Source organism: Octopus sinensis, linkage group LG8 (genome assembly GCF_006345805.1).
Source record: "Octopus sinensis linkage group LG8, ASM634580v1, whole genome shotgun sequence".
Lineage (NCBI taxonomy): Eukaryota > Metazoa > Mollusca > Cephalopoda > Octopoda > Octopodidae > Octopus > Octopus sinensis.
The window spans coordinates 87819277-87843161 of NC_043004.1; the positions used below are offsets into that span (position 1 = coordinate 87819277).

Genomic DNA, 23885 nt, shown 5'->3' on the forward strand with positions numbered 1-23885 from the left:
ACCAGACTCCAATCTGATCTGGCAGAGTTTCTACAGCTGGATGCCCTTCCTAACGCCAACCACTCTGAGAGTGTAGTGGGTTCTTTTACGTGCCACCAACTCGAGGGCCAATTAGGTGGTACTGGCAAAGGCCACACTCAAATGGTGCTTTTTATGTGCCACCGGCACAGGAGCCAGTCCGGTGGCACTGGCAATGACCTCGCTCGAATGTTTTTTTCACGTGCCACCAGCACAAGTGCTAGTAAGGTGACGCAGGTAATGATCACGCTCGAATGGTGTTTTTAACGTGCCATCGGCATGAAGGCCAGCTTGTTGCTCTGGCAATGATCTCACTCATATGGTACTCTTAGTGCTCCACTATCAAGGGATGCCAGTCACTGAGTTTGATTTCGATTTCACTTGCCTTAACAGGTCTTCGCAATCGAGTTTGATTTCGACTTTGATTTCACTTGCCTCAACTGGTCTTCGCAAGCAGAGTTTAGTGTTCAATGAAGAAAAGGCACGCATAAATGGTCTGGTTACACCTCTAGCATAGGCCACAAGGTTATGGTCACACTTGTGCTTGCCAAGGTTATATATATATACACACACCACAGCAGAATTGGTACTGGTGTTGGTGCCACATAAAAAAACCATGTCAGAACAGACAATGAAGCCTGGTGCAGCCTTACTGGCTCTGGTCAAACCATCCAACCATGCCAGCATGGAAAATGAACATTAAAGAATGAATGAATGACTGAATGTATGTACGTACGTATGTATCATCATCATCATCGTTTAGCGTCCGCTTTCGATGCTGGCATGGGTTGGACGGTTCAACTGGGGTCTGGGAAGCTAGAAGGCTGCACCAGGCCCAGTCTGATCTGGCAATGTTTCTACGGCTGGATGTCCTTCCTAACGCCAACCACTACATGAGTGTAGTGGGTGCTTTTTACGTGTCACCTGCACAGGTGCCAGACGAGGCTGGTAACAGCCACGATCGGATGGTGCTTTTTACGTGCCACCGGCACGGAGGCCAGGGGAGGCTGGCAACGACCACGATCGGATATGCATGGTTCAAAATTGTACAAAAGACAAAGACTAGTGAGGAAACAACAAACAAGGTGTATTAGTCTGATGTTCAGGAAAAATGGAAGAGTCTTTGATGTTTTGGGCTTACACTTTACTACAGAAAGGAATAAGGAAAGAAAACAGCTGGAGAGTGGGGAAATTGGGCATGTGTGTGTGTGTGTATTTGTTCCCCTCTCCAGCACTTGAAAATCTGGTGTTGGTTTGTTTATATCCCAGTAACTTGGCACTTTGACAAAAGAGGCCGACAGAATGAGTACCAGATTTTTAAAAAATGAGTGCTAGTGGTGGTTTGCTTGATTAAGGACCCTTCAAGGCAGTGCCCCAGCATGGCCACAGTCCAATGAGTGAAACAATTAAATTAATTAAAGTAATTACCTCTAAATGTTCCAAAATGTAAGGTGGGTTAGTCATTCCTAACCGCAACATACAACCTTCAGGTATTACATCAACAAGTTTCCAGAGAAGTTCAGGAAGCGTTACACAATATCATGGCCATAAGCACCAAGATCTTCAGAAGTAAGCCATATCTCCACAACACCCTCTGTAAAAACAAAATTTAACATAGAATTATTATACTAACAATGAAGGCACATGGCTTAGTGGTTAAAATATTTGGTTCACGGTTGTGAGGCCGTCAGTTCAATTCCAGGCAGCACATTGTGTCCTTGAGCAAGATACTCTATTTCATGTTGTTCCAGTCCAGTTGGCAAAAATAAGTAGTGCCTGTATTTCAAAGGGCAAGCCTTGCCACATTGTTTCATGCTGAATCTCCCTGAGAACTGCATTAAGGGTATGCATGGCTGTGGAGCGCTCAGCCACTTGCACGTTAATTTCATAAGCATGCTGTTCTGTTGATCGGATCAACTAGGACCCTCATTATTGTAACTGATGGAGTACCAGAAGAATTGGGTTGTCCGGAAAGTTCGTGCCGATTTTTTAAAGGAAAGAAAAAGGTCAATAAATACTTATAGGAACATAAACCTTCTTCCATGAAAAGATAACTTAAACTGTGCTCTAAATGGAGGTGTAGTCAAATCCTATTTTTTGGACTCAACTATGTTCTAAAGTAAGTCAAAAGGTAAGCTACTACAAATCGGCATGAACTTTCCAGACAACCCAATATTATACGTATCATACTAACGTTTGTCTTACTTTAGAGTTACGGTTTGCTATGAATATTTTGAATTCATTTTGCTATTTGTCTAACTTAATGTCGCAAGCATAAATAATACTTTCAGCCTAATAACTGTCATCCATCATGTAGATAATGGCTAAACAGAGTTTCATTTTTAAACAATTCTCTGCTAATAAGCAGACAATTCTATGTATTTATTTTAATGATATACTTCTGTTGAAGATATCAATCAATAGTAAACACCTATAGCTAGTCTTAGTACATCATCATTGTTTAATGTCTGTTTTCCATGCTAGCATGGGTTGGATGGTTCAACTGGGGTCTGGGAAGCCAGGAGGCTGCACCAGGCTCCAGTCTGATCTGGCAGTGTTTCTACACCTGGATGCCCTTCCTAACGCCAACCAATCTGTGAGTGTAGTGGGTGCTTTTTACGTGCCACCAGCACAGGTGCAAGGGGAGGCTGGCAATGGCCATGATTGGTTGGTGCTTTTTACGTGCCACCGGCAGGATGAGAAAATAATATTAGTCATCTACTGATACATTTGTTTTACCACTACAAATTTGATCTTAATACACCTTTTTAAATACTCTGAAAAAAAAAAAAAACGGAGAAAAAAAGAAGAGCTTCCATGTATTTGACTAATAAGGAAATATGGTTAGCTATTTGCTTTTGATGTTGCTCAAGTAACCAGAGGTATTTATAAACATAATATTATTGTTTTTTGTTCATGGTTTATAAAGATATTAAGAACCATTACTCTATAATACTTGATAATAACAAGATTATATAACAGATAATCAAAAGTGATTGGAACAAGCATGATATGTTTCAATAAATTGTTTTCATATGGGATTTATTTCGACAGCTTTAATTGTCAACATAATCATCATTTTAACGTCCACACTTTTCCATTCTTGCATGGCTGGAAAAAGTTTATTGGGGCAGATTTTCTGTAACCAGATGCCCTTCTTGTTACCAACTCTCACCTATTTCTGAGCAAAGTAGTCTTTCCTCATGCCCAAACATGTTTAAGCAGGATATTGGAAATAAATAACTCTACTTAAATTACATTAAGTGATATTCATTTACAACTATCACATAATGTCAAAAGAAGGATACACACACACACACACACACATATATATATATATATATATAAATTAAATTAGAGATAAAACCACTCAAACAGTGATAGGCATAAACCAAAACATAAAAAATAAAAAATAAATATAATTAATATAATATATTATATATATATATAACATATAAAATTTAAAATTTAAATTATTAAAATTTTAAATTTTAAATCTTTAAACTTCTAATTTTTTTTTTAAAGCTGAATATATTATATTAATTAATTATATTTATTTTTTGTTTTTTATGTATTGGTTTATGTCTATCACTGTTTGAGTTGCCTAATAGTGGTTTTATCTCTAATTTAATTTATATTCATACTGTGAAATTTGATTTAATCCTAAATCTAATTTTTCCCAGTAAGTTTGGATATACTCTCTAATATTATTATTATATATATATAAACACACACACACTATACACAATGGGTGTTCAGTTTCTGCCTGCCAAATCCACTCAGGTTTTGGTTGGCCTGGGGCTGTAGTAGAAGATATTTATCCAAGGTGCTATGCAGTAGACTGAACCCAGAACCATGTGATTCAGAAGCAAACTCCTTAGCCTCACATCTATACCTGAGTACATATTTATGCATGTCACCATACATTACTATTCATTCCAGTTTCAGCTTGTAACAAACCTACTTTGTCAAGAAAGATACCTTTTGATAATGTTGTGTCTGGGGAGAGTCATTACGCTGATATGAATAACACACAGACTGGCTCAATTCCACTGCTCTCTTATTAGTTAATCTCTATATATATAAAGCTGAAGTTATCTGTGTATGGCAGGTTTGGTAGTCTTCAACTAACACTATCTCCTCTGAGACCCTGCGGCGCAAGTTGACCAAAATCGAGAGTATGATAGAAGAAGGCTTGCTCTTCCTTCCATAGAAGAAAAAATTCAAATCGGGCCATGTTAACACCAAAAATTATTCACATCAAAAAGGTGCTTTTTTTCTTTGAAAATCCCTATTTTCTACGATTTTTTGACTGCTGTGTCACCATTTTTTGGTGTATTTCAACCAGAAAAATGTTCACTTAAAGAGAATAACAAGCTACATCATGCAAAATTTTTACTTTTCAAAAATTCCAATTCTAAGGAGTCGAAACAAACCCAAGCAACGCCGGGCGATACTGCTAGTTGGTTAAATATCTATCCAACTAACTAATCAATTATTTAACTTTTGATTACGTTTTTTTTATTCACCTTTCTCGTAGTTAGTCCATAAAAAGAAGGATATAAACATACACACGCTATACACAATGGGTGTTCAGTTTCTGCCTGTCAAATCCACTCAGAAGGTTTTGGTTGGCCTGGGGCTATAGTAGAAGATACTTATGGTTTTATGTCTTGGTACTAAACTTCATCTCATTGTTTCACCCATACCAAAATGTATCCTAAAATAGACTTTGAACCTCTTTCAAACTGAGAGGGTGACTACAGCAATTTGAAGTCAAAGGAAAACTAGAGGGAACTTCAGTGAAATAAATATTTTGTAATTTTCCGTCTTATTAATTTATCTTTGGAGATGATGTTTAACTCCAAGCCAGGCCAGGCTGAGTACATCTATGATCAAAGGTGTTCCAGTCATGATCATCCTGTTTTTCTTCTTTGTATACCAGAGACTACTGTCCATTGTTTTCTTCCTATTTCAGACAGAAGGATGTAATTTGAGGGGAGATTTTGACTGCTATTTCTAGAATGTCAAACAACCACATAGCGTTATGTATACTGTTTACACTAGTCAAGTTGGTGTCCTCGTCTTGATTGTTGCTTTCACTATGTTTTAACTGTTGCATGCTCCAGCCTTACTCAGGTGTCTTGTAAAACATAGTGAAAGCAACAATTAGGATGAGGACACCACTCTGACAAATTTAAACAGTGTACATAATATAAATCCCTTATCTCAGAAATATAGAATTGTAGAACCACACAGAGGCTTCTTCTTTGGTCTGACCTTTACAGTAGCTGGCAGTGGTACTGAAATTCTGGTTATAATAATAATAATAATAATAATAATAATTGTGTACAGTGCTCAGGTGCACTACAACTCATCTAAAGTGTATATATAATCAGGTGTAGTTTCGACGGATTTCGGGAAGCATGAGGGCCTTAAAGGATGCAGTGTCATGGCAGTCAACAACTGATGCAGGCAGTTTATTCCACGCTTCAGCAACCCTGAGCGTGAAAAAATGTTTCCGAAAGTCATGGGAGCTGTGCTGTTTTCTGACTTTGTAGGCATGTCCACGTGTGTTAGACACATGGAGATCAAAAAGGTGTTCAGTGTTGTTGTTGGAGAGGTGGTTGATAACCTTGTGGGTGTTTACCAAGTCCGTCGCCAGACGCCGGAGCTTCAGTGAATCCATGCCCAGGGAAACAAGGCGCTCAGAATATGGTAGGTGTCTGATGGAGGGTATGCGTTTGGTTGCACGTCTCTGGACAGATTCCAGGAGGTCAATGTTCTGAGCAAGATAGGGATTCCAAACTGATGATGCGAATTCCAAGTGTGGTCGTACCATAGCTGTATACAGTTTTAAATAGATGGCTGGAGAGCGGCTAACAAAAGTCTTGCTGAGTGATGCCAAGACACCCTCGGCCTTCTTGACAATTTGGATGATAACATCTTTTTGTACAACCCTGATTAACCAAATCAATGACTGCTGACCAGTCACGTCTCTGTGTGCTTTCAGTATCTCAGTTTCTTACAGGTCCTACAGTTTTCTTTGTTGTCACTCCACTCTACTCTCCTTCTTTCTCCTCTAATTTCCAAAGCTATCCTCCGTGTTGCTTCCGATGGAGTAAGTTTTCTCTTTATCAACCAAGCATGGCTGAGTTGTTCAGAAGTTTGCTTCCCAACTGGTATGGGTTGGAAGGTTCAACAGGGAGAGATGAGCCAGAGGGCCATGCCAAGTTCTACATCTGCTTTGACATGGTTTCTACAGCTCGATGTCCTTCCTAATGCCAACCAGGATGTGGGGCTGAGAGGCTGAATGATGTGTGTGTGTGTGTGTGTTTGCATGTGTGTGTGTGTCTGTGTAAGTGAGGCATTTTTTGTTTGTGCTTATGATTATATGTAAATGTGTATGTGTGTGTGTGCTTTTGCTACCTTATGATAATTGTAAACAAGTGCCACTGTCGTACAGGCAGTGTCATAAGCTCCCAGTCTTTCATGGAAACAAGTTTGAATATGAGAAAATATTACTTGGTAATATTTGGGCTGGAGACAGGAGGGACATCAGGCTGTAGAAAATCCGTCTCAATTAATTCCATCTGACCCATGTAAACACAGAAAAATGGATGTTAAAGACAATGATGATGATGAAAAAAAGCCAGATAATATAAAATTATTCTCTAAAAAAAGGTCAGTATTTTCCTTTCAATATCCAATTGTTATGTTTATGATGTTTATAGGAATTAGAATTAGTACTGGCACTTGTGCCGGTGGCACGTGAAAAAAACATTTGAGCGAGGTCGTTGCCAGTGCCACTGGACTGGCTCCTGTGCAGGTGGCACATAAAAAACACCATTTGAGCATGGCCGTTGCTAGTACTGCCTGACTGGCCCTCGTGCTGGTGGCACATAAAAGCACCCACTACACTCTCAAAGTGGTTGGCATTAGGAAGGGCATCCAGCTGTAGAAACTCTGCCAGATCAGATTGGAGCTTGGTGCAGCCATCTGGTTCGCCAGTCCTCAGTCAAATCGTCCAACTTTTTTGTACATGTAACATGCTAGCATGGAAAGTGGACATTAAATGATGAGTTTTTGGTGTACTCTTGCAAGGAAGAAATAGAAAATATATATTAGTTTACCTTCAAAAGATTGCACGGCTCGTTGCACTATGTCGTCTGGCGGGTAACTACCTAATTCCCCACGAGCATGCTTAGTTTTACAGTAGGTGCATTGGTTGAGACAACTAAACAGAAAAGAACAAAAATGAAATACCTTTAAGCAAAGTTTACTAAACATTCAATATGTTTTTTTTAAGCAAGTGTATTTTTTTTCACACACACAAATTACTTGAGTAGTTCTATAAATCCTGATATTTGTATAAAAAGTGTTGAGCCAAGCCTGCTCCTAATATAGGTGCAGGTGTGGTTGGTACCTGGTACCAGGCTGGACTCCTCCTCCTCCACCACCACCACCACCACCACCACCAAAAACAACAAACATCCCTTTCCCCTATTTGCATGGGCTCAATGGTTTGACATGGGCTAATGAACCAAGGGGCTGTGTCAAGCTCAAGTGTGTGAGCTTTGGCATGCTTTCAACAGCTAGATGCCCTTCCTGGTGCCAACCACTTCACAGTGACAATGGAAACTTATCAGTGGCCTAGTGTATAAAAATGTTATTACCCTTAGCTTATATTTAAAGGTTTCTGGTTCAAATCCAGCCTAGTACATGTGCATGTCCTGGAAAAAAACATCTGCTGACAAGCATGTCAAACTCACCAAAACATAGAAGAGGTGTAAATATAGAAAACTTTTTCATGTCTGAAGTTGAAACAGTCTATCATCATCATCAACAACATCATCATTTAACATCCATTTTCCATTCTGGCATGGGTTGAATGGTTTGACAGGAACAGACAAGTCAGAAGACTACACCAAGCTCTGTGCCTGTTTTGCTATGGTTTCTATGACTGGATGCCTTTCCTAATACCAACCTCTTTACAGAGTGAACTGGGTGCTTTTTACATGGCTAATATCTTCAATAACCTTGTATTACTTTTGAAAATGTATGTAGCTGCATAAAAAAATGCCGATATCTAATTGTGGGAAGAAACTGTGGAAGTGGTAGATCCAAGAAGACATGGGGCAGAGTGGTTCCGTGGTTTCTTTAGATGGAGAAGAGAGAGAGGAGAAAAAGATGGTGAAAAGTGTGACAGAGTTGGTGGGGAATCAGGGATTGTACACCCAAGTTACAGTAGGGTGGACCAGGGATTGGAGAGGGTTGGTAGGTGGATAGATTCACAAGACTTAATCTTAATATGTATGTATAGAGCTGACTTAAGACATCGATGGAGGTTTATAAGCCTTAAAAATTCCCCCTGTCACTGTCTATGGGCATAGCATAGTGGATAAAGACACTGGTTAATGCAGTGCAGTCATAGAAACCATAGCAAAACAGGCACAGAGCTTGGTGTAATCTTCTGACTTGCCTGTTCCTGTCAAACCATTCAACCCATGCCAGAATGGAAAATGGATGTTAAATGATGATGTTGTTGATGATGATGATAGACTTTTTCAACTTCAGACATGAAAAAGTTTTCTATATTTACACCTCTTCTATGTTTTGAGTTCAAGTCCAGGCAAAGAATTAAGGAGAATGACAAGACACCCGAAGAAGTGAAAACAATAACCAAGATGAGGACACCACTCTGACTAATCATCATCATTTAACATCTGTTGTCCATGCTGGCATGGGTTGAATGGTTTGACTAAGCTGGCACACTTGAAGGCTGTGCCAGGATCCAGTCTGATTTGGCATGGTTTTCTACAGTTGGATGCCCTTCTTAACACCAACCACTCCGAGACACTAGTACATAATATAAACTTATTTCAGAAATATAAAATTGCATTAATCTTGATAGTCTAAAGAATGATTAGCAACAGCTCAACTGACATTTAAACATGCAAATGTGTTTTTAAATGCTGACCACAATATTGTCATTTTTAATTGGTGTACCTACCCAGTGTTGATAGCAATTATTTCTATCAAAGGATTCTTTCTAATTTTTGGTAACGCCAGTGAAGCACCTCCAGTTTTTTTACCAGCTTGCTTTTTTTGACCAAACAATCGTACCGTATGACCTGGTCAAAAATGAAAAAGAAATAATTAAAATTTTTTCCAAGAACATTCCGGTTAATGGCAGTGTCCAAGCTTGGCTCCAACCAAGGGACAAAATGTATAAAGAGAAAAAAAAATGTGAGATTATGCACCTCCCATCTCCATCAACTACATATGTGGAAAATTGGTGTGTTTGTGGCATTGTTAGCTAATCCTAGATTGTTTCATTGATTTTGATGAAACTTGATACGTGAGTAGAACTCATGTCTGAAAACCTTGTGACATACTTAGTTTGTTGAAAAAATCTATAATACGGCTCCCGGAAATTGCTTTCTTATATCAGAGTAAGAAGGCATTTCAATAGAACATCTTTACCCTGGGAACTACCGGGTTCACCATCTAGTATATCCATACACAAACTTTGAGACCTATTGATATTCACAGTGGCGAACTCATGTATAACAAAATTTATGTCTACATATTAAGAAATTAATTATTTACTTATTAAGAAATTAATTATTTACTTATTTAGAAATCAATAAAAATTGGTAATAGAAAGGACATCCATCATCATCATCTAACATCTGTTTTGCATGCTGGCATGGGTTAGAGAGTTTGGCTGGAGATGGTAAACTGCACCAGGCTCCAATCTGTTTTGGCTTGGTTTCTATCTGCCTCAACAAATTCTGTTTGATCCATGCAAGCATAGAAAAGTGAACATTAAATGTTGATGATTTAGCTGATTGATACTTTATTTTATTGATAAAAATCAAACTATAAAGTGACATAAATAAATACCACAAATCATTTGGTCCAATGCTCTACCAATTCTGAAAATTCACTATCTAGCTGATTAAATAATGCAAGATTATCACATCTATTTTGGTGAGTCAAGAGGGATTAAAAGATAAAGCTAACTTTAATGGCACTTGAACTTAGAATGTCATGCAGTCAATTGTTGCGACTATGATTGTGGCATGACTTGATGAACTCCCTCCAAACTGGTTGGTCTTTTGCTTGAGTTTGTCATTTATTATAATCAATTCCTTCCCACTTCATATTCCTTTCTGCAGTATCTTTAAATCTCAGTTTAGATCTTCTATGGTTTCTTTTCCCTCTACATAGCCAGGAGAAAAGGAGCTATCTGGAGAATCTATTGAGGTCCATCGTGTGTACTGCAAATCCTCGAGTATAATCCGCATTTTTTCCCCCAAAATTTAAAGGTCAAAATCCCTAGTGCGTACTATATATGAGGTTTAAAATGAAAATTATTTTCTAAGCAATGTCCGAGTCTCTATTTGCTGTCCAGCAATGTTTATTCAGACGCATTTTGTGATGTCGGGCGCGAAAATACCTTAAGCTAAGCCTGAAAGCAATGAAATCATAAAAGAATCATCCATAACTTGCAGTAAGCAATATTTATTAAACGTTATTACTGTTATTTCTTTATTTTCTGCCAACAAAATGCACAAAAAGCTACATGTTTGCATTATGTTATATATACAATAATAATAATAATAATAAGGGATGTTACCGTATACATTTTTACAAACCAAGGACGTTATATAGACCTCCTTGACTCAAGTTAGAGAAGGGGTGCGTATTATACACGAGGTTTAGGTTTTTCAGAGGTACAGCCCCCTAAAAATCTCCTGCATATTATACTCAAGGGCAGACTATACTCGCGGATTTACAGTATGTGTCCCAAGCAATGTGAATTTCCATCATAGGAACTCAGAATAGTGACATACAAAACTTATGGCAAAGCAATCTATCTAGTTTTGAACAGCTTTAGTGACTTGCATTAATCCATTAGCATTTAAACTGGCCATATCTGGTCTGTATATTCTATTAATTTTATGTTGAAACTGGTCAGATCCAGCCTCTCACACCTACCCTACAATATCATTCTAAAAATAAACAATCACATCATCTCACAAGGCTATGAGATAATATATGATTAATTTTTAAAAATGTGGATAAATAAGCATTACATTTGATCAATTAATCTGAATGCTAAAGAGTTAACCCTGTCATTACTGTATTTATTTTGAGGTGCTCTATGTTTCTTTCAATTACTTTAAATATAACAAAGAATTTAGTAAAATAACTTAGTTATCATTCAGCTAGTGTTAGGAACATAAATTGAGACTAAGGTTTGGTGGAAGATTTTAATTCAAAACTTATGAAAATAAGACGTTAGTGCACAGAGCCAGTTTCAGCCGGGTTGGTAACGAAAGGGTTAAAGTAAATTTTTTTTTATCTGTATATAAATGACATTTTGAGTTATTAATAAGGAACTGGGGGGAAAAAATCTAAGTAAAACCAGTGTAGTTACCTTTTAGAGTTTCTTCAACAACTTCAACCACACGATCGATTTGTTGTACACCCAATACACTTATTCCCTAACAATAGAAAAAAAAATTTGATTAATTAATTTTCAGAAAGTCTAATTGTAGAAGCTTCGGGAAAACACACACACACACATTGAGAGAGAGAGAGAGAGAGAGAGAGAGATGTGGTGATTGAGAGTAACTTACAGAAAGATATTCTGATTTGGGCTGTCCCTGTGGCACACATCCGGCTACCACAAGATGTTTTCCTGAAGATTTAGCTTTATTGATTTCATTACGGAAGTGATCTTCAGCAGGACTTTTCACTGTACAGCTGTTTAGTATCCACAAATCTGCCTTCTCCTTAGAATCTTGAAAAATGAACAGATGAAGAAATACGTTACACTTTTAAAAAGTATAGCAGAACATATTTATATAAATAGATGTATGTTTGTGTAGACAACACACTGTGTGTATATATATTTATTTCTTTATATTAAAAATTTTTATGTATTGATTAAGTCTTTCCTTGTTTGTTTTGCAAAATAGTGGTTTTGTCTCGAATTATATTATATAATATTTTACTATAAAATTGGATTTAATCCTAAATCTGATTTTTCCCTGTAAATTTGGATTTATTCCCTAATATTTATTATTATTATATATATATATATATATGTGTCTGGTTCCCGTGCCGGTGGCACGTAAAAAGCACCATCCGATCGTGGCCGTTTGCCAGCCTAGTCTGGCACCTGTGCTGGTGGCACGTAAAAAAGCACCCACTACACTCACGGAGTGGTTGGCGTTAGGAAGGGCATCCAGCTGTAGAAACACTGCCAGATCAGACTGGGCCTGGTGCAGCCTTCTGGCTTCCCAGACCCCAGTTGAACCGTCCAACCCATGCCAGCATGGAAAGCGGACGTTAAATGATGATGATGATGATGATATATATATACACACACACACATATATAGGTATGTATGTGTGTACATATACATATATGCATACTCATGCACAGAGCATCATTAGTGGTAGAGACTTTAAATATGAATTATATGAAGTATTTATATAAGCACAAGTTTCAGATAGAAGAGAACAGGCTCGCCTACAGATTCAAACCATGTATCTACTGCATCTGGTTGTAAAAAATCTACCTCAATGAATACTGTCTGTCTGACCCAAATATATATATATATATATATTCTTTTACTTGTTTCAGTCATTTGACTGTGGCCATGCAGAAGTACTGCCTTGAGGGGTTTTAGTCGAAGAAATTGACCCCAGGACTTATTCTATTGGTCTCTGCTGAAGTGCTAAATTACAGGGACATAAACACATCAACACCAGCTGTCAAGTGATGGTGAGGGGGGGGGACAAACAAACACACACACACATATAAATATATGATGGGCTTCTTTTAGTTTCTGTCTACCAAATCCATTCACAAGACTTTGGTTGGCCCAAGGCTATAGAAAAAAAACAGCTGCCCAAAGTGCCATGCAGTGGGACTGAACCCAGAACCAAGTGGTTGGGGAGCAAGCTTCTTACCACACAGCTATGCATGCCTCTCCCTATATATATAATGGAGAAATTGTACAAAATGTATAGATGGATGATGAGTAAAGCACTGGCACAGTTTCGATTACCTGTTGTTATCTGTAGATTTACTGCAGGAACTTTATAGTGGTGGTTGGGGTAACAGTATTAATGAAATAGGAGATGGAATGTGTAATAGACTTTATTGGGTACAACACATGTTTCGACCCGTTCTAGGTCTCTTCAGGTACATCAATCTAAAAAGTCTCACTAGAGATTTCTTGAGTTGGCTTACGTACCGCTGTATGTCCATCAAATTTGTGAATGAGTAAAATCAGGGAAAAATTATTGAAACGCAAAAAGTTCAAATATGAACATGGAAAGTATACATTCTTGTTTATACATTCATATATCCTAATCATCATCATTTAGCACCCAATTTTTTATGCTTTCTAAACAAGGTAATATTTGCCCATTACCAGACATGGTTTTCATGGAAGGTTGGAAACAAACAACATCACTTGTTTGACGGAAACATTCACTTACAACCTTCTTGTGATGTTTGGACAAGAGTACACACAAGCATACGCAAATACATATATGATGAGCTTCTTTGAGTTTCCACAAATCACTTCCACCCACAAAGCTTTGGTTGGCGCAGGACTATACAAGACACTTCCCCAAGGTGCCATGCAGTGGGACTGAACCTGAGATTACATGGTTGGGAAGAAAGTTTCTCAACCACACAGCTATGCCTGCACTTGCTTACATGCATGCATGAATCCATCCATACATATAAGATAACCTGATAATTTCATGGTTGTTTTACCTTACTGTGAACTGTATATTATTGTACCTCACTATTTCTGGTGTCCCACATTACATGTTGATGTGTCTAGATTCTACTGAATTGTATTGTGTATGTGTGTGTGTGTATGTAAGTAAAAAAGGGTAAAGACCCCCTTTGGTCATGAATGACCATGGGATTACACCTAGAAAGTTCCCCTCCAAGGCACAAGTCTGGGCAAGGTTGTTTATAGGAGACCAGCAGTCACCCATGCATACCAGCTTCACCTCTCCATGCCACTGATGTTATCCAAGGGAAAGGCAAAGGCCAATACAGCTTGGCATCAGTGATGTTGCAACTCATTTCTACAGCTGAGTGAATTAGAGCAATGTGAAGAGTCTTGCTCAAGAACAAAACACAGCCCAGTCCAGGAATCAAACTCACTATCTCATGATTGTGAGCCCAACATTCTAACCAGAGCCATCGCCATAACAACACTCTCTCTCTCACACACACACACACACATATATATGTATCACACACAAATACAGTGGTAATGGTAGAAGGATATAATATAATATAAAATTTCTCAATAAAAGACCAAATGTAAAAAGGAGACAAAAAGTGAAGTTCCAACCAACCAGTTATAGTATAACCAAAGTTTGCAAGTTGCCCAGCCATGTATTCTCCATCAGAATTGTTATGTGAACAGCCCCAAGTCTTCAAATAAATATTCTGGGTTCCTGCATAAATGAAATATAAAAATAAGATGACAAACAGCTTTGAATCACACCATTTCTAAATAATGGAAAGACAACACATTTCAGATTTGGGTACAAATCATTAATGGAAACTAAAAAAATAATTCAATGTCTGTGATTCTTTTGGGTATTCTAATATAAATTACCAAAAATGTAAGGAATAATATGTTGAACTTGTTCTAATTTTATTGCTAAAATAAAATACATGACCAAGATGTGGTCCCTTTAGCACACCTAGGAGGGCAATACCTCTGAAAAAAAAATTGACTGGACTGTGATAACCTGTCTAACAGTACAAATGGACTGTTAGGTTATCAGTATGTCAGTATGGAAAGCAGGAATAAACTGATGATGATAGCATTGAATAAAGTAGGAAAGGTTTCTAGTTCAAATAGGAGGGGAGTACAGGAATGACTCTGTGGTAAAAAAGAGCTTGTCTCAAAATCGCAGAGTTTCAGGTTTGATCCCACTGTGTGACACCTTGGGCAAGTGTTTTCTATTAAAGCCTCAGATTGATTCAATGCTTTATGAGTGAAATTTTATAAAGAAACTCTATGGAGGTCTGCTGTGTGGGTATGTTTGTCTCTGTCACCACATGGATATCATGTAAACAGAAATTATATATCCTGCAGCTTAACAGCTTAAAATGTGAGAACCACTGGAACAAAGAATAATACTTGGAAACAAGTAAAAATTAGCCATAGGAATTAGTCAACCAGTTCAAGTCACTCTAGTACACTCGGTTGAAAATCAGTATCAATGGCACCCAAGGGGATGACTCTATGATAGACTGGCATGCCATTCAGTAGGAGTCTTGTACTCTCAGCCTCAACACTTGAAAATCCAGAAAAGCTTTGGCTTTATGGACCTGTCCTATTGAGGTGGACTGTTTACTTTCTCAAGCCAAGGAGTTACCTTGTTTTGTTAAACATTAAATTAAAAGGAAAACACCTGAACATAGAATGATTTGTTAATACAAGTAGCTGAATTAAGGTTCTTCTGAAGAATCTCTAGAACATGCTTCTCAACCATTTTTTACCTATGGACCCCTTTGATTTCTGTTTTACTCAGATGAATCCACATAACCATTCACTGTTTAAAAATATCATACATTTTTCATCATCATTTTATAAGAGTTAAATATTATTAAGAATTGTATTTAAAAAATTGTTAAAATATTTTGCATATGGTAGAAGCGTAACCAATTTATTGCAGATAAATCTTAACAACAAAATCTTATATGGACCCCCAGTTGAGAATCACTGCTCTTGAATAATGTTACTTTATAGGGTATATAGCTTGGAATCAAGAAATCTCTCCACATCAAGCCACAGGTTACAGTTCTGGTAGTAAGGACATGTGGTTTGAATGCTGTAAGAAAAGGTGGCAAGAAGGATTCTTCAAGCTGAGCCAACTGGCAGGAGACCTAAGGATAGATCAAGAATGGGAATGTTGGATGATATTCAGTGTCAGTTGGTCATGCTGAAAGTTGCTTCTGATAGAACCCAATGAAGAAGGTGCCAGAAGACTCTGCCAACACAACCCTCCTAGGAATAGCAGGCAGAGAAAAACTGGCTGGCTGAACAGTACTAAGATAAGGAAAATAGGAAATGGAAAAAAAAATACTATGACCATACCTGGTATCACACTATCAGCTTGTATTGGAGCAGCTTCCACAACCTTTTTCCGCTTGCGAACTCGAGGCATTACCATTCTTCGAGCGACATTGTTCCTATCAGTAACAGGTTCTTCTGCATTAACAATGTCTTCAATATCAGCGATGTCAGATTCCCACTTTGCAGGTGACATTGTCATAAAATCTAAAATCCAGAAGCAATTAGTAATTAATCTGAGATTTGATTTAGGGACACATTACACCCATCTCTGCTATTGTTGTTCAACACAAGGTAGGCTTTGCTGGTCACTGCTGTTGTATTAAATACTAATATCAGATGTTACATTTTGGAGATTTCTAGTAGATGATGAAAACCACTCAACCACATTGATATTACTGACAGAGACATACAACATGAATTTGAAGACCTTTGGCGTTAAGAAGGGCATCCAGCCATAGAAACATTGCCAGATCAGACTGGGCCTGGTGCAGCCTTCTGGCTTCCCAGACCCCAGTTGAACCGTCTAACCCATGGTAGCATGGAAAGTGGACGCTAAACGATGAGGAATGGGGGAAACAGGGATTCCTGGTGTGACATGGTGAGAAGTATCTTGGTGGTTGCAGCTGCTTGAAAAAGATTAAACACTGAAACAATATGTATATTTTTGCATAAATGAATCATAATTCTTAAGAGAATTTTTCTAAGACACTGCAGATTAGAAATAGGACATATGAAAAATGCCTAAAATTGGAATGGTACTTGTTGTTGTTTAGCCCAAGGTCAACCCAGTTCAAGTAGATCTATAATCAAAAATCTTCCAGCTGTGACAATCCAATCTGTTTCTTTTATACCTGGGACAACGTTGTTGTCAGATGTGTCCTTCTGATGTTAAGATGGTAGATTATGATTTGAAGGAATTTGCTTGCTATTTGAAACAAGATGACCGACCATGCAGAGGCTCCTTTTCTGGTCCAGGAGCAATAGTTGTCATTTAAGTTTGGTAGTGTGTTTTAAAGAGGTAAAACAACATCTGATATAGTCTGGTGTTCAATATAATAGCAATGGCAAGCAAAGCCCACCCTATACTGAGATTTGAAAGAATTTATAACATTGATTATAACCACAAGAACTGGAGAAGAAAAGAAAAAAAAAAGAATTTTATGTTACTAGTATATAGATTATTGTAATCGGTATGATAGACTGCTGAAAATAAACTTTGAAGAATTCTAAGTTACATGATGTGAGGGAACACAGGTTTCCTTTGGCATACAATTAATTATCAAATGGCAGAATCAATTTAAGGACCAAGTGATATGAATCTATGAGCTGATGTTTTTTTTTCCCATTTGTAACCTATTCAAATCATTTATATTGGTAATATCCTTATGACATTATAAACATCACAATCTTATTTCCGCTCTGCTAATCACCAGGTGAAGACACATATTCTTGTGGTTAGGATGTTGAACTCATGTAACTTATTGTGGAGAGCTCCAGTACCTATAATTGATATTTGAATATTTCCAGGAGAAAACATCCCTCCAAGAAAGATTATAACCTACAATAAATTTCTAGGATCGTTTCTGCTTGGTTCACACTTCTCAATTTATTTATTCTAATTGATTTTAAATTTGGTGTACTGATGTAAAAATAATCAAACTTTAAACCTCTGTAAAATTTAAAAAAAAAAAATTCTGGAACAAGTGAATAACAACATTAAATTCAGCGTGAAAAATTACATAAATATCCCAAATTTGAAAATTTTCACTTAGTTTTAAAATTCCAAAAAGTGTGAGCCAAACAGAATAGATCGGGTTTCCGAAAAGTGTCAGTTATCAGACACCATTTAAAGAAAGAAGAGTTTGCTTTGCAAAACATTGTTGGAGAAGTAAAAAGGAGTTGGCAAGTGACACCCAACTTCGGAGAAGAGGAGTTGGTTAGTGGCACCCAACTTCGGACACATTTAGGTGGTTGTAAATTACATTGGTCGCACTGTAAGAATACACGTTATCAGTTAATACTGAATGTTACCGAAAGGAAATGTTGATACTGTGTTGAACTATCACGGGATGTGTGAGGTTAATTCTTTTACATAAACCTGATAGTCAAGCTGTACTATCAGTTGTTGAAGAAAGTCTTCAATTTACAACCCTTTTAGCTTTACTTCTTCAGACGAGAGATACTGACTGCTTCATCAAAATAAAGACACGTGTCTTACGTAAACAAATTCGCACAGTCCATTCCATTTCCCCCTGAACAGTATTTAACCCAAACTGCGTCCCTCACAATATATTTTGGATCCTTCTTCGATAGTTTGTCATGTCAACTTCATATTTTCTAAGGAAAGCTGATGTAGTCTTAACCTTTCTCTTTTGGGGACCCGCAAAATATTTCCTCCATTATACTAAAACAAGGCTCACATAACTGGTGTAATCACCTAACACACACACATATATATATATATGCATATATATTCTATATCACAACCAAGAAAACGCTACCCCGAGACAAGCTTTCATTCACCAGATGTATCCATTCCGTGTCACTACTTGCAGAGTCGGTATACCGTTCTCTGCACGCTTTCCCCCTGCAATTGCACTACTCTGCTTCAATCACACACATTCCGCACAAAAATTTTAGCCTAAGTTCTTAGTTGTATTCTACTGGATGTCCTTAACGTACAAATCAATTTGACAAATCTGTAGCAATTCAGATTGAACATTAAATGAACTAACCTCACACAATTTATCCGAAGGCCAAAGAGAGGCAAAAACCGATTATACAAACTGCCCTCCTCCGCATGTAACTAAATAGAAAGTTTTTATGAAGTGTGTAAGTTTAGCTTTATGCTCGTGTTTCCGGTTCAGTTTAAATGAGGAGCAAGATTTTATATCAAAAAGCAGCAGTTCAGGCGAATGATACCCCACCACACACATATATACCGCCTATATATACATCCAGGTAAAAATGTATCAACATTTAATGCAAAACGAAAAGATATATATATCCAAGTATAAATTCTTCTAGATTTAATGTGAAAAAAAACACATATAAGTTAAAACATATGTAGTTAAAAAGGCCGGTGTACGAAAAAGTGGCTGAATGCTTCAAGCTGTGGTATTGATTGCCGCATGAATACTTGTGTGCGATAATCAGTCGCCTATACAAAGTGTAGAAGTGTTACCAGAGTAGATAGGGCGCGATGCAAACAGCACAGGATATGTCAGTGACTGACGAAGTTATGGAAGTACAAAACTACATTTTTGTAAGTATCTTACCTTAAAATACCTGGAAATTATATATTTTTTGTTCTTCTTTCTCACAGCACAATTAGTTACGTGTAGAAGTATATATTCGACATAACTAAAAAAGCCATTTATGGTTTTCAACAATAAAGAGTTTATCGGTGTTCTCGCAAGAACTGAACCCTTTTATAAAAGAAATAACTTGTTGGATAAATTGGCCATTTTTCTGATTGATTTCATAACTAGTCTTACGTTGCGTTGATGTTTGAGATTTACCTTTTTTTTAATATTTTTTTAAAAATTTAAAACCCACTGATGTAATAAGTTTGATGTCTCTTTGAAAGGTATTATGTAAAGGATGTGAAATGGCTCGAACTAAGAATCGAAACCAGGATGTGGAACTTAGCTAGTCCAAGGCTATCTGTACTTTATTTTCCCTTTATGTTGCTTATTCAATCAATAGTTACACTTTTTAAGGATTGAGCAAAAGAGTAAAACCTCATTTTATAATACACACACACACATATATATGCTTATACATATATATATATATATATATATATATATATACACACACACATGTATATACACATATACACACACACATGTATATACACATATGCACACACGTGTGTATGTATATGCACACATGTATCCACAAACACTATATATATATATATATATATATATATATATATATAATGAATTATATATATAATGAATTTTATATATATATAATGAATTTTATATATAATGAATATATATATAATGAATTTTATATATAATGAATTTTATATATATATAATGAATTTTATATAAATATATATATATATCATGACATTTTAATTTTATATATCATGAATAGATAATGAAATTTCATTTTATATACAAAACAAATTTCGTCTTGCATTCCTTTTTTTTTTAACTATGCTTCACTCATCAACTTTCTTTTTACAACTTCAAATGTTATTCTACAAAACAAGTTTTCTGTAAAACATTTAAAGTCGCTTTCTATTAGAGAGCAATTTTTAATAATTCGCTCATTTTTTTTAGGCGATCGCGTTATATAAATGTTTTAATGGAGAAGTTTTATTTGACATTATTACTGTACAGTGACATGATATGCCCTCAATTGTTAACCAGTCTAATTTACATGTAACATAATGAACGGGACGGTCTTGGATGCCTGCTAGTAGCTTACATTCCAATGTACGACTTGCATGGGTTTCTAAGCGGGAGTCGCTAGGTCTCGCTGCTGCTAATTGGATCTTAGCAACTTGTTGCTATGACTACTTTAGCTTCTATCAAACGGAGATCTAAGTGCTATAAATATTAATTAGATATGATTACTAACACTCATGCACGCACGCTTGTATACAAGGATGTGTACGTGTATATATGTTTGTATGTTGCGTGTATATACATGTGTGTATGTGTGCGCGTTTATATATGCGTGTGTATGAGTGCGTGCCTAAACTTGCGCGCGTGTGTGTATATCTGTGTATGCATGTATATGTTTGCGTGTATATATAATTGTGTGTGCGTGTGTGTGCATCTTTTAATTTTATCGCAGGTGGAATCTAGTAATACGTGATTGCTTTGTGGAGAAATTCGTGGTATTAATGTTTCATTTGGTATTTGCAAATGTCTTTAACAGTCACAGAAGTTAGGATATCCTACAAAATACCATGCTATCATTTGCACTATCATTTCTGAGTATTTAACAGGGCATTGTCGAGATATTACATAAACTTTTTATTTATTTATTTAATTTCCTTAGATATGTACTATGGTTTCAAATAACTAAATTCCATTAAATATTAAGTGTAGCGCAGCAAAGACCTATCCTAAAAATATGCTTAAGAGGCGGGTGGGGCTGTTCTGTTTTTTGTTTTTATTTTTTTTTGTTTCTTTGCCCTTCAATCCTTTAAAGGTCAGTAATATTAAATACCAACAGAAGTGTTTGAAAGGATCGCAAACATTTTAAAAGGGCAACAAGTTTTTTTTTTTCCCCAGCGCGATGTATAATCGAGGAAGTGTGCATGTCTCTATTTTGATCGTTTACTGATTTTCTGCTAAATCCCTAAGCAAACTAATTGCTTGCGAATGAATTTGGTTGACACAAACTGTAGGAGCCTGTCATATTTATGTGTTCCCAACATTTGACAATTGGTGTTTGTATATATCTCCTTAATAGCGGTTCAGCAAAAGTAACCGATAGAATAAGCACCTATTGATTTGTTCGACTAACTGAACAGAGCGGTGCTCCAGCATAGCCGTAACCCAATGGCTGGAAATTAGTAAAATTCAACGGAAACCAAAATACTGTACAAACAGCAATGTATTTGAATTTCCTTCAGTTATTGTGTTTTCAAGTATTAGATGTATAATCGTATAAAATGCATAATTAAATTAGGACAGGTGACAAGACTATTGTTGAACAGGTGACAAGACAAGTTATTCCGCTAGATATAAAAGATAAATTATGAAATGACATGAGGCATGACAAGCCTTGATTATAGAGATCACTGCAAAATGCTCAAACTTTATTCTCTCCAACGCCCTCCTGAGCGCTACATACTTAGATTACTTAGATAAGTTTCGGCCGAAGTTGGCCCAGGCCATGTCTAATTTAATAACACCATCTGGAAAATATTCCAACTCTGCACGAACAATGCCAGCGCTATCAATACAAAAGTCACCCAAATCCAGTGCTCAGTATCATACATTTCCTTAAAAAATCGACACAGCTTTTTTTTGTTGTTGTTATAACCTCAATTGGTCCCAAAAGAAATCAAAGAAATAGCACCGACACATGGGTGTACCCCGGCAAAGAACAACTCTCTACCTCAGTGATATGAACTTAAAAAGACTTCTCCTGATGGTGTTATTTGACAGCCTGGGCCAATAAGAGCTAAAACCTTGTCTATGTTATCAAAGTTATATATTTGGGATGGACACATCACTCTGCACTGTGTATTTCCTTTATTTTTCATACACAAAAGACAAAGTCTCTGTCTATGCCGAAAGGGTAGGTATTATATACTTGGTAAAGGTAGATTTTTATACAATTAGGTTAGGTAGAACAGAAGAGAAATAGAACTCGATACACGAATACATTTTATCTTTTACCTGTTCCAGTCATGAGACCACGACCATGCTGGGGTACCGCCTTGAAATCGACCCCAGTACTTATTCTTTTTTTAAGCCTGGTTCTTATTCTGTCGGCTTCTTTTGTCAAACCGTTGAGTTACGGAGACATAAACACACCAACATCGGTTGTGAGGCGGCGGTGGGAGACAAACACACATATACACGATGGGTTTCTTTCAGTTACCGTCTACCAAAGCCACTCACAAAGCTTTGGTCGACTCAAGACTTATAGTAGAAGACAATTGCTCAAGGTGCCACGCAGTGGGACTGAACTAGGAATCTTATCTCATAGCCACGCCTACACCTATTTTTAATCAGTCGAAAGTTACAAAAGTGAGTCATGACCGAGAGTTTCATTCATGGCACTTATCAAATCAAATCGTTTGATAATGCTATACACGAAACTTTCGGTCCTTGAGTTACTTTTGTAATTTTCTGCTGATTTAACATAACTGTTTTATACAATTACGTATTTTATACTTTAAAGAGAAGAGAGATTATTTTGACTCGTTCATTTGTTAAGAAAATTTATTGTGAATTCGGGTGTCTAGCTGGCAGAATCGTTAGAGCGTCGACAAAATGTCTTACGATATTTCTTTCGACTCTTTACGTTCTGAGTTCAAATCTTGCCAAAGTCAAGTTTGCTTTTCATCTGTCTGGACGCGATAAAATAAAGTACCAGTCATGTACACGGGTCGGTGGTATCGACTAAAGCCCGACTTAAAAAATTTTTTCTTGGATTTACGATCGTGATTTGCAGGGACGGCTAAAGGCAACACCCTTGAGTCCCATGAGCTTCACGTCATGTATTTTAGGCCTTACAAATAGAAAATAAAAATAAAAATAATAAATCGGCATGTAAAAGTCCATTACAATTTTTGAAAACAATCAGGTGAAAATTTGAAATGCTTCAAATGGTTGGAAGAAATTAATAAGATCCAATAAAACTGAATAAAAACAATATGTAAAAATTCTTTGGATTGATACCAGAATATTTTAAAATGTGACTTAAGTGAGTGTAGGAGTAGAAAAACCGAAAAATGGTGGTCGCCTGTGTAGAGCACAAGGAAGTTTAAATTTTGCAACACTGTGTTTATTAGGAATAATATCTGTTACATGTGTATGAATGAACGACAGCCTTTGGACTCTCACCAACCTATCTACTCAATCTTTTGTTTATGATAAAAGCGTGTCAAGATCATTGCCATTGATGCAAATACAGTTTGGGCTGACTACAAATTGTCGTCTGCTCTTCCCCCCAGGAACTTGTTTCTTCATAACTTTCTGAAAATCCCAATTAAATACATGTTTTTGAATGAAACTTT

The 23885-nt window shown here is 36.8% G+C and overlaps 2 protein-coding genes across 2 annotated transcripts in view; one reads left to right on the forward strand and one right to left on the reverse strand.

The window, feature by feature from the left end:
* The window catches only part of LOC115214970 (threonylcarbamoyladenosine tRNA methylthiotransferase-like), a 28430-nt gene extending 8844 nt beyond the window's left edge, over positions 1-19586 (reverse strand). The window contains 9 exon segments of the mRNA XM_029784067.2: positions 1447-1553; positions 1556-1612; positions 7152-7255; positions 9032-9152; positions 11468-11534; positions 11670-11833; positions 14427-14528; positions 16184-16366; positions 19441-19586. Coding sequence (XP_029639927.1) covers positions 1447-1553; positions 1556-1612; positions 7152-7255; positions 9032-9152; positions 11468-11534; positions 11670-11833; positions 14427-14528; positions 16184-16361 — 900 coding nt within the window. The 5' untranslated portion in view covers positions 16362-16366; positions 19441-19586.
* Positions 18654-23885, forward strand: part of LOC115214971 (serine palmitoyltransferase 1) — a 59855-nt gene continuing 54623 nt past the window's right edge. The window contains exon 1 of the mRNA XM_029784068.2: positions 18654-19427. Coding sequence (XP_029639928.1) covers positions 19365-19427 — 63 coding nt within the window. The 5' untranslated portion in view covers positions 18654-19364. The remainder of the gene's footprint in view (positions 19428-23885) is intronic.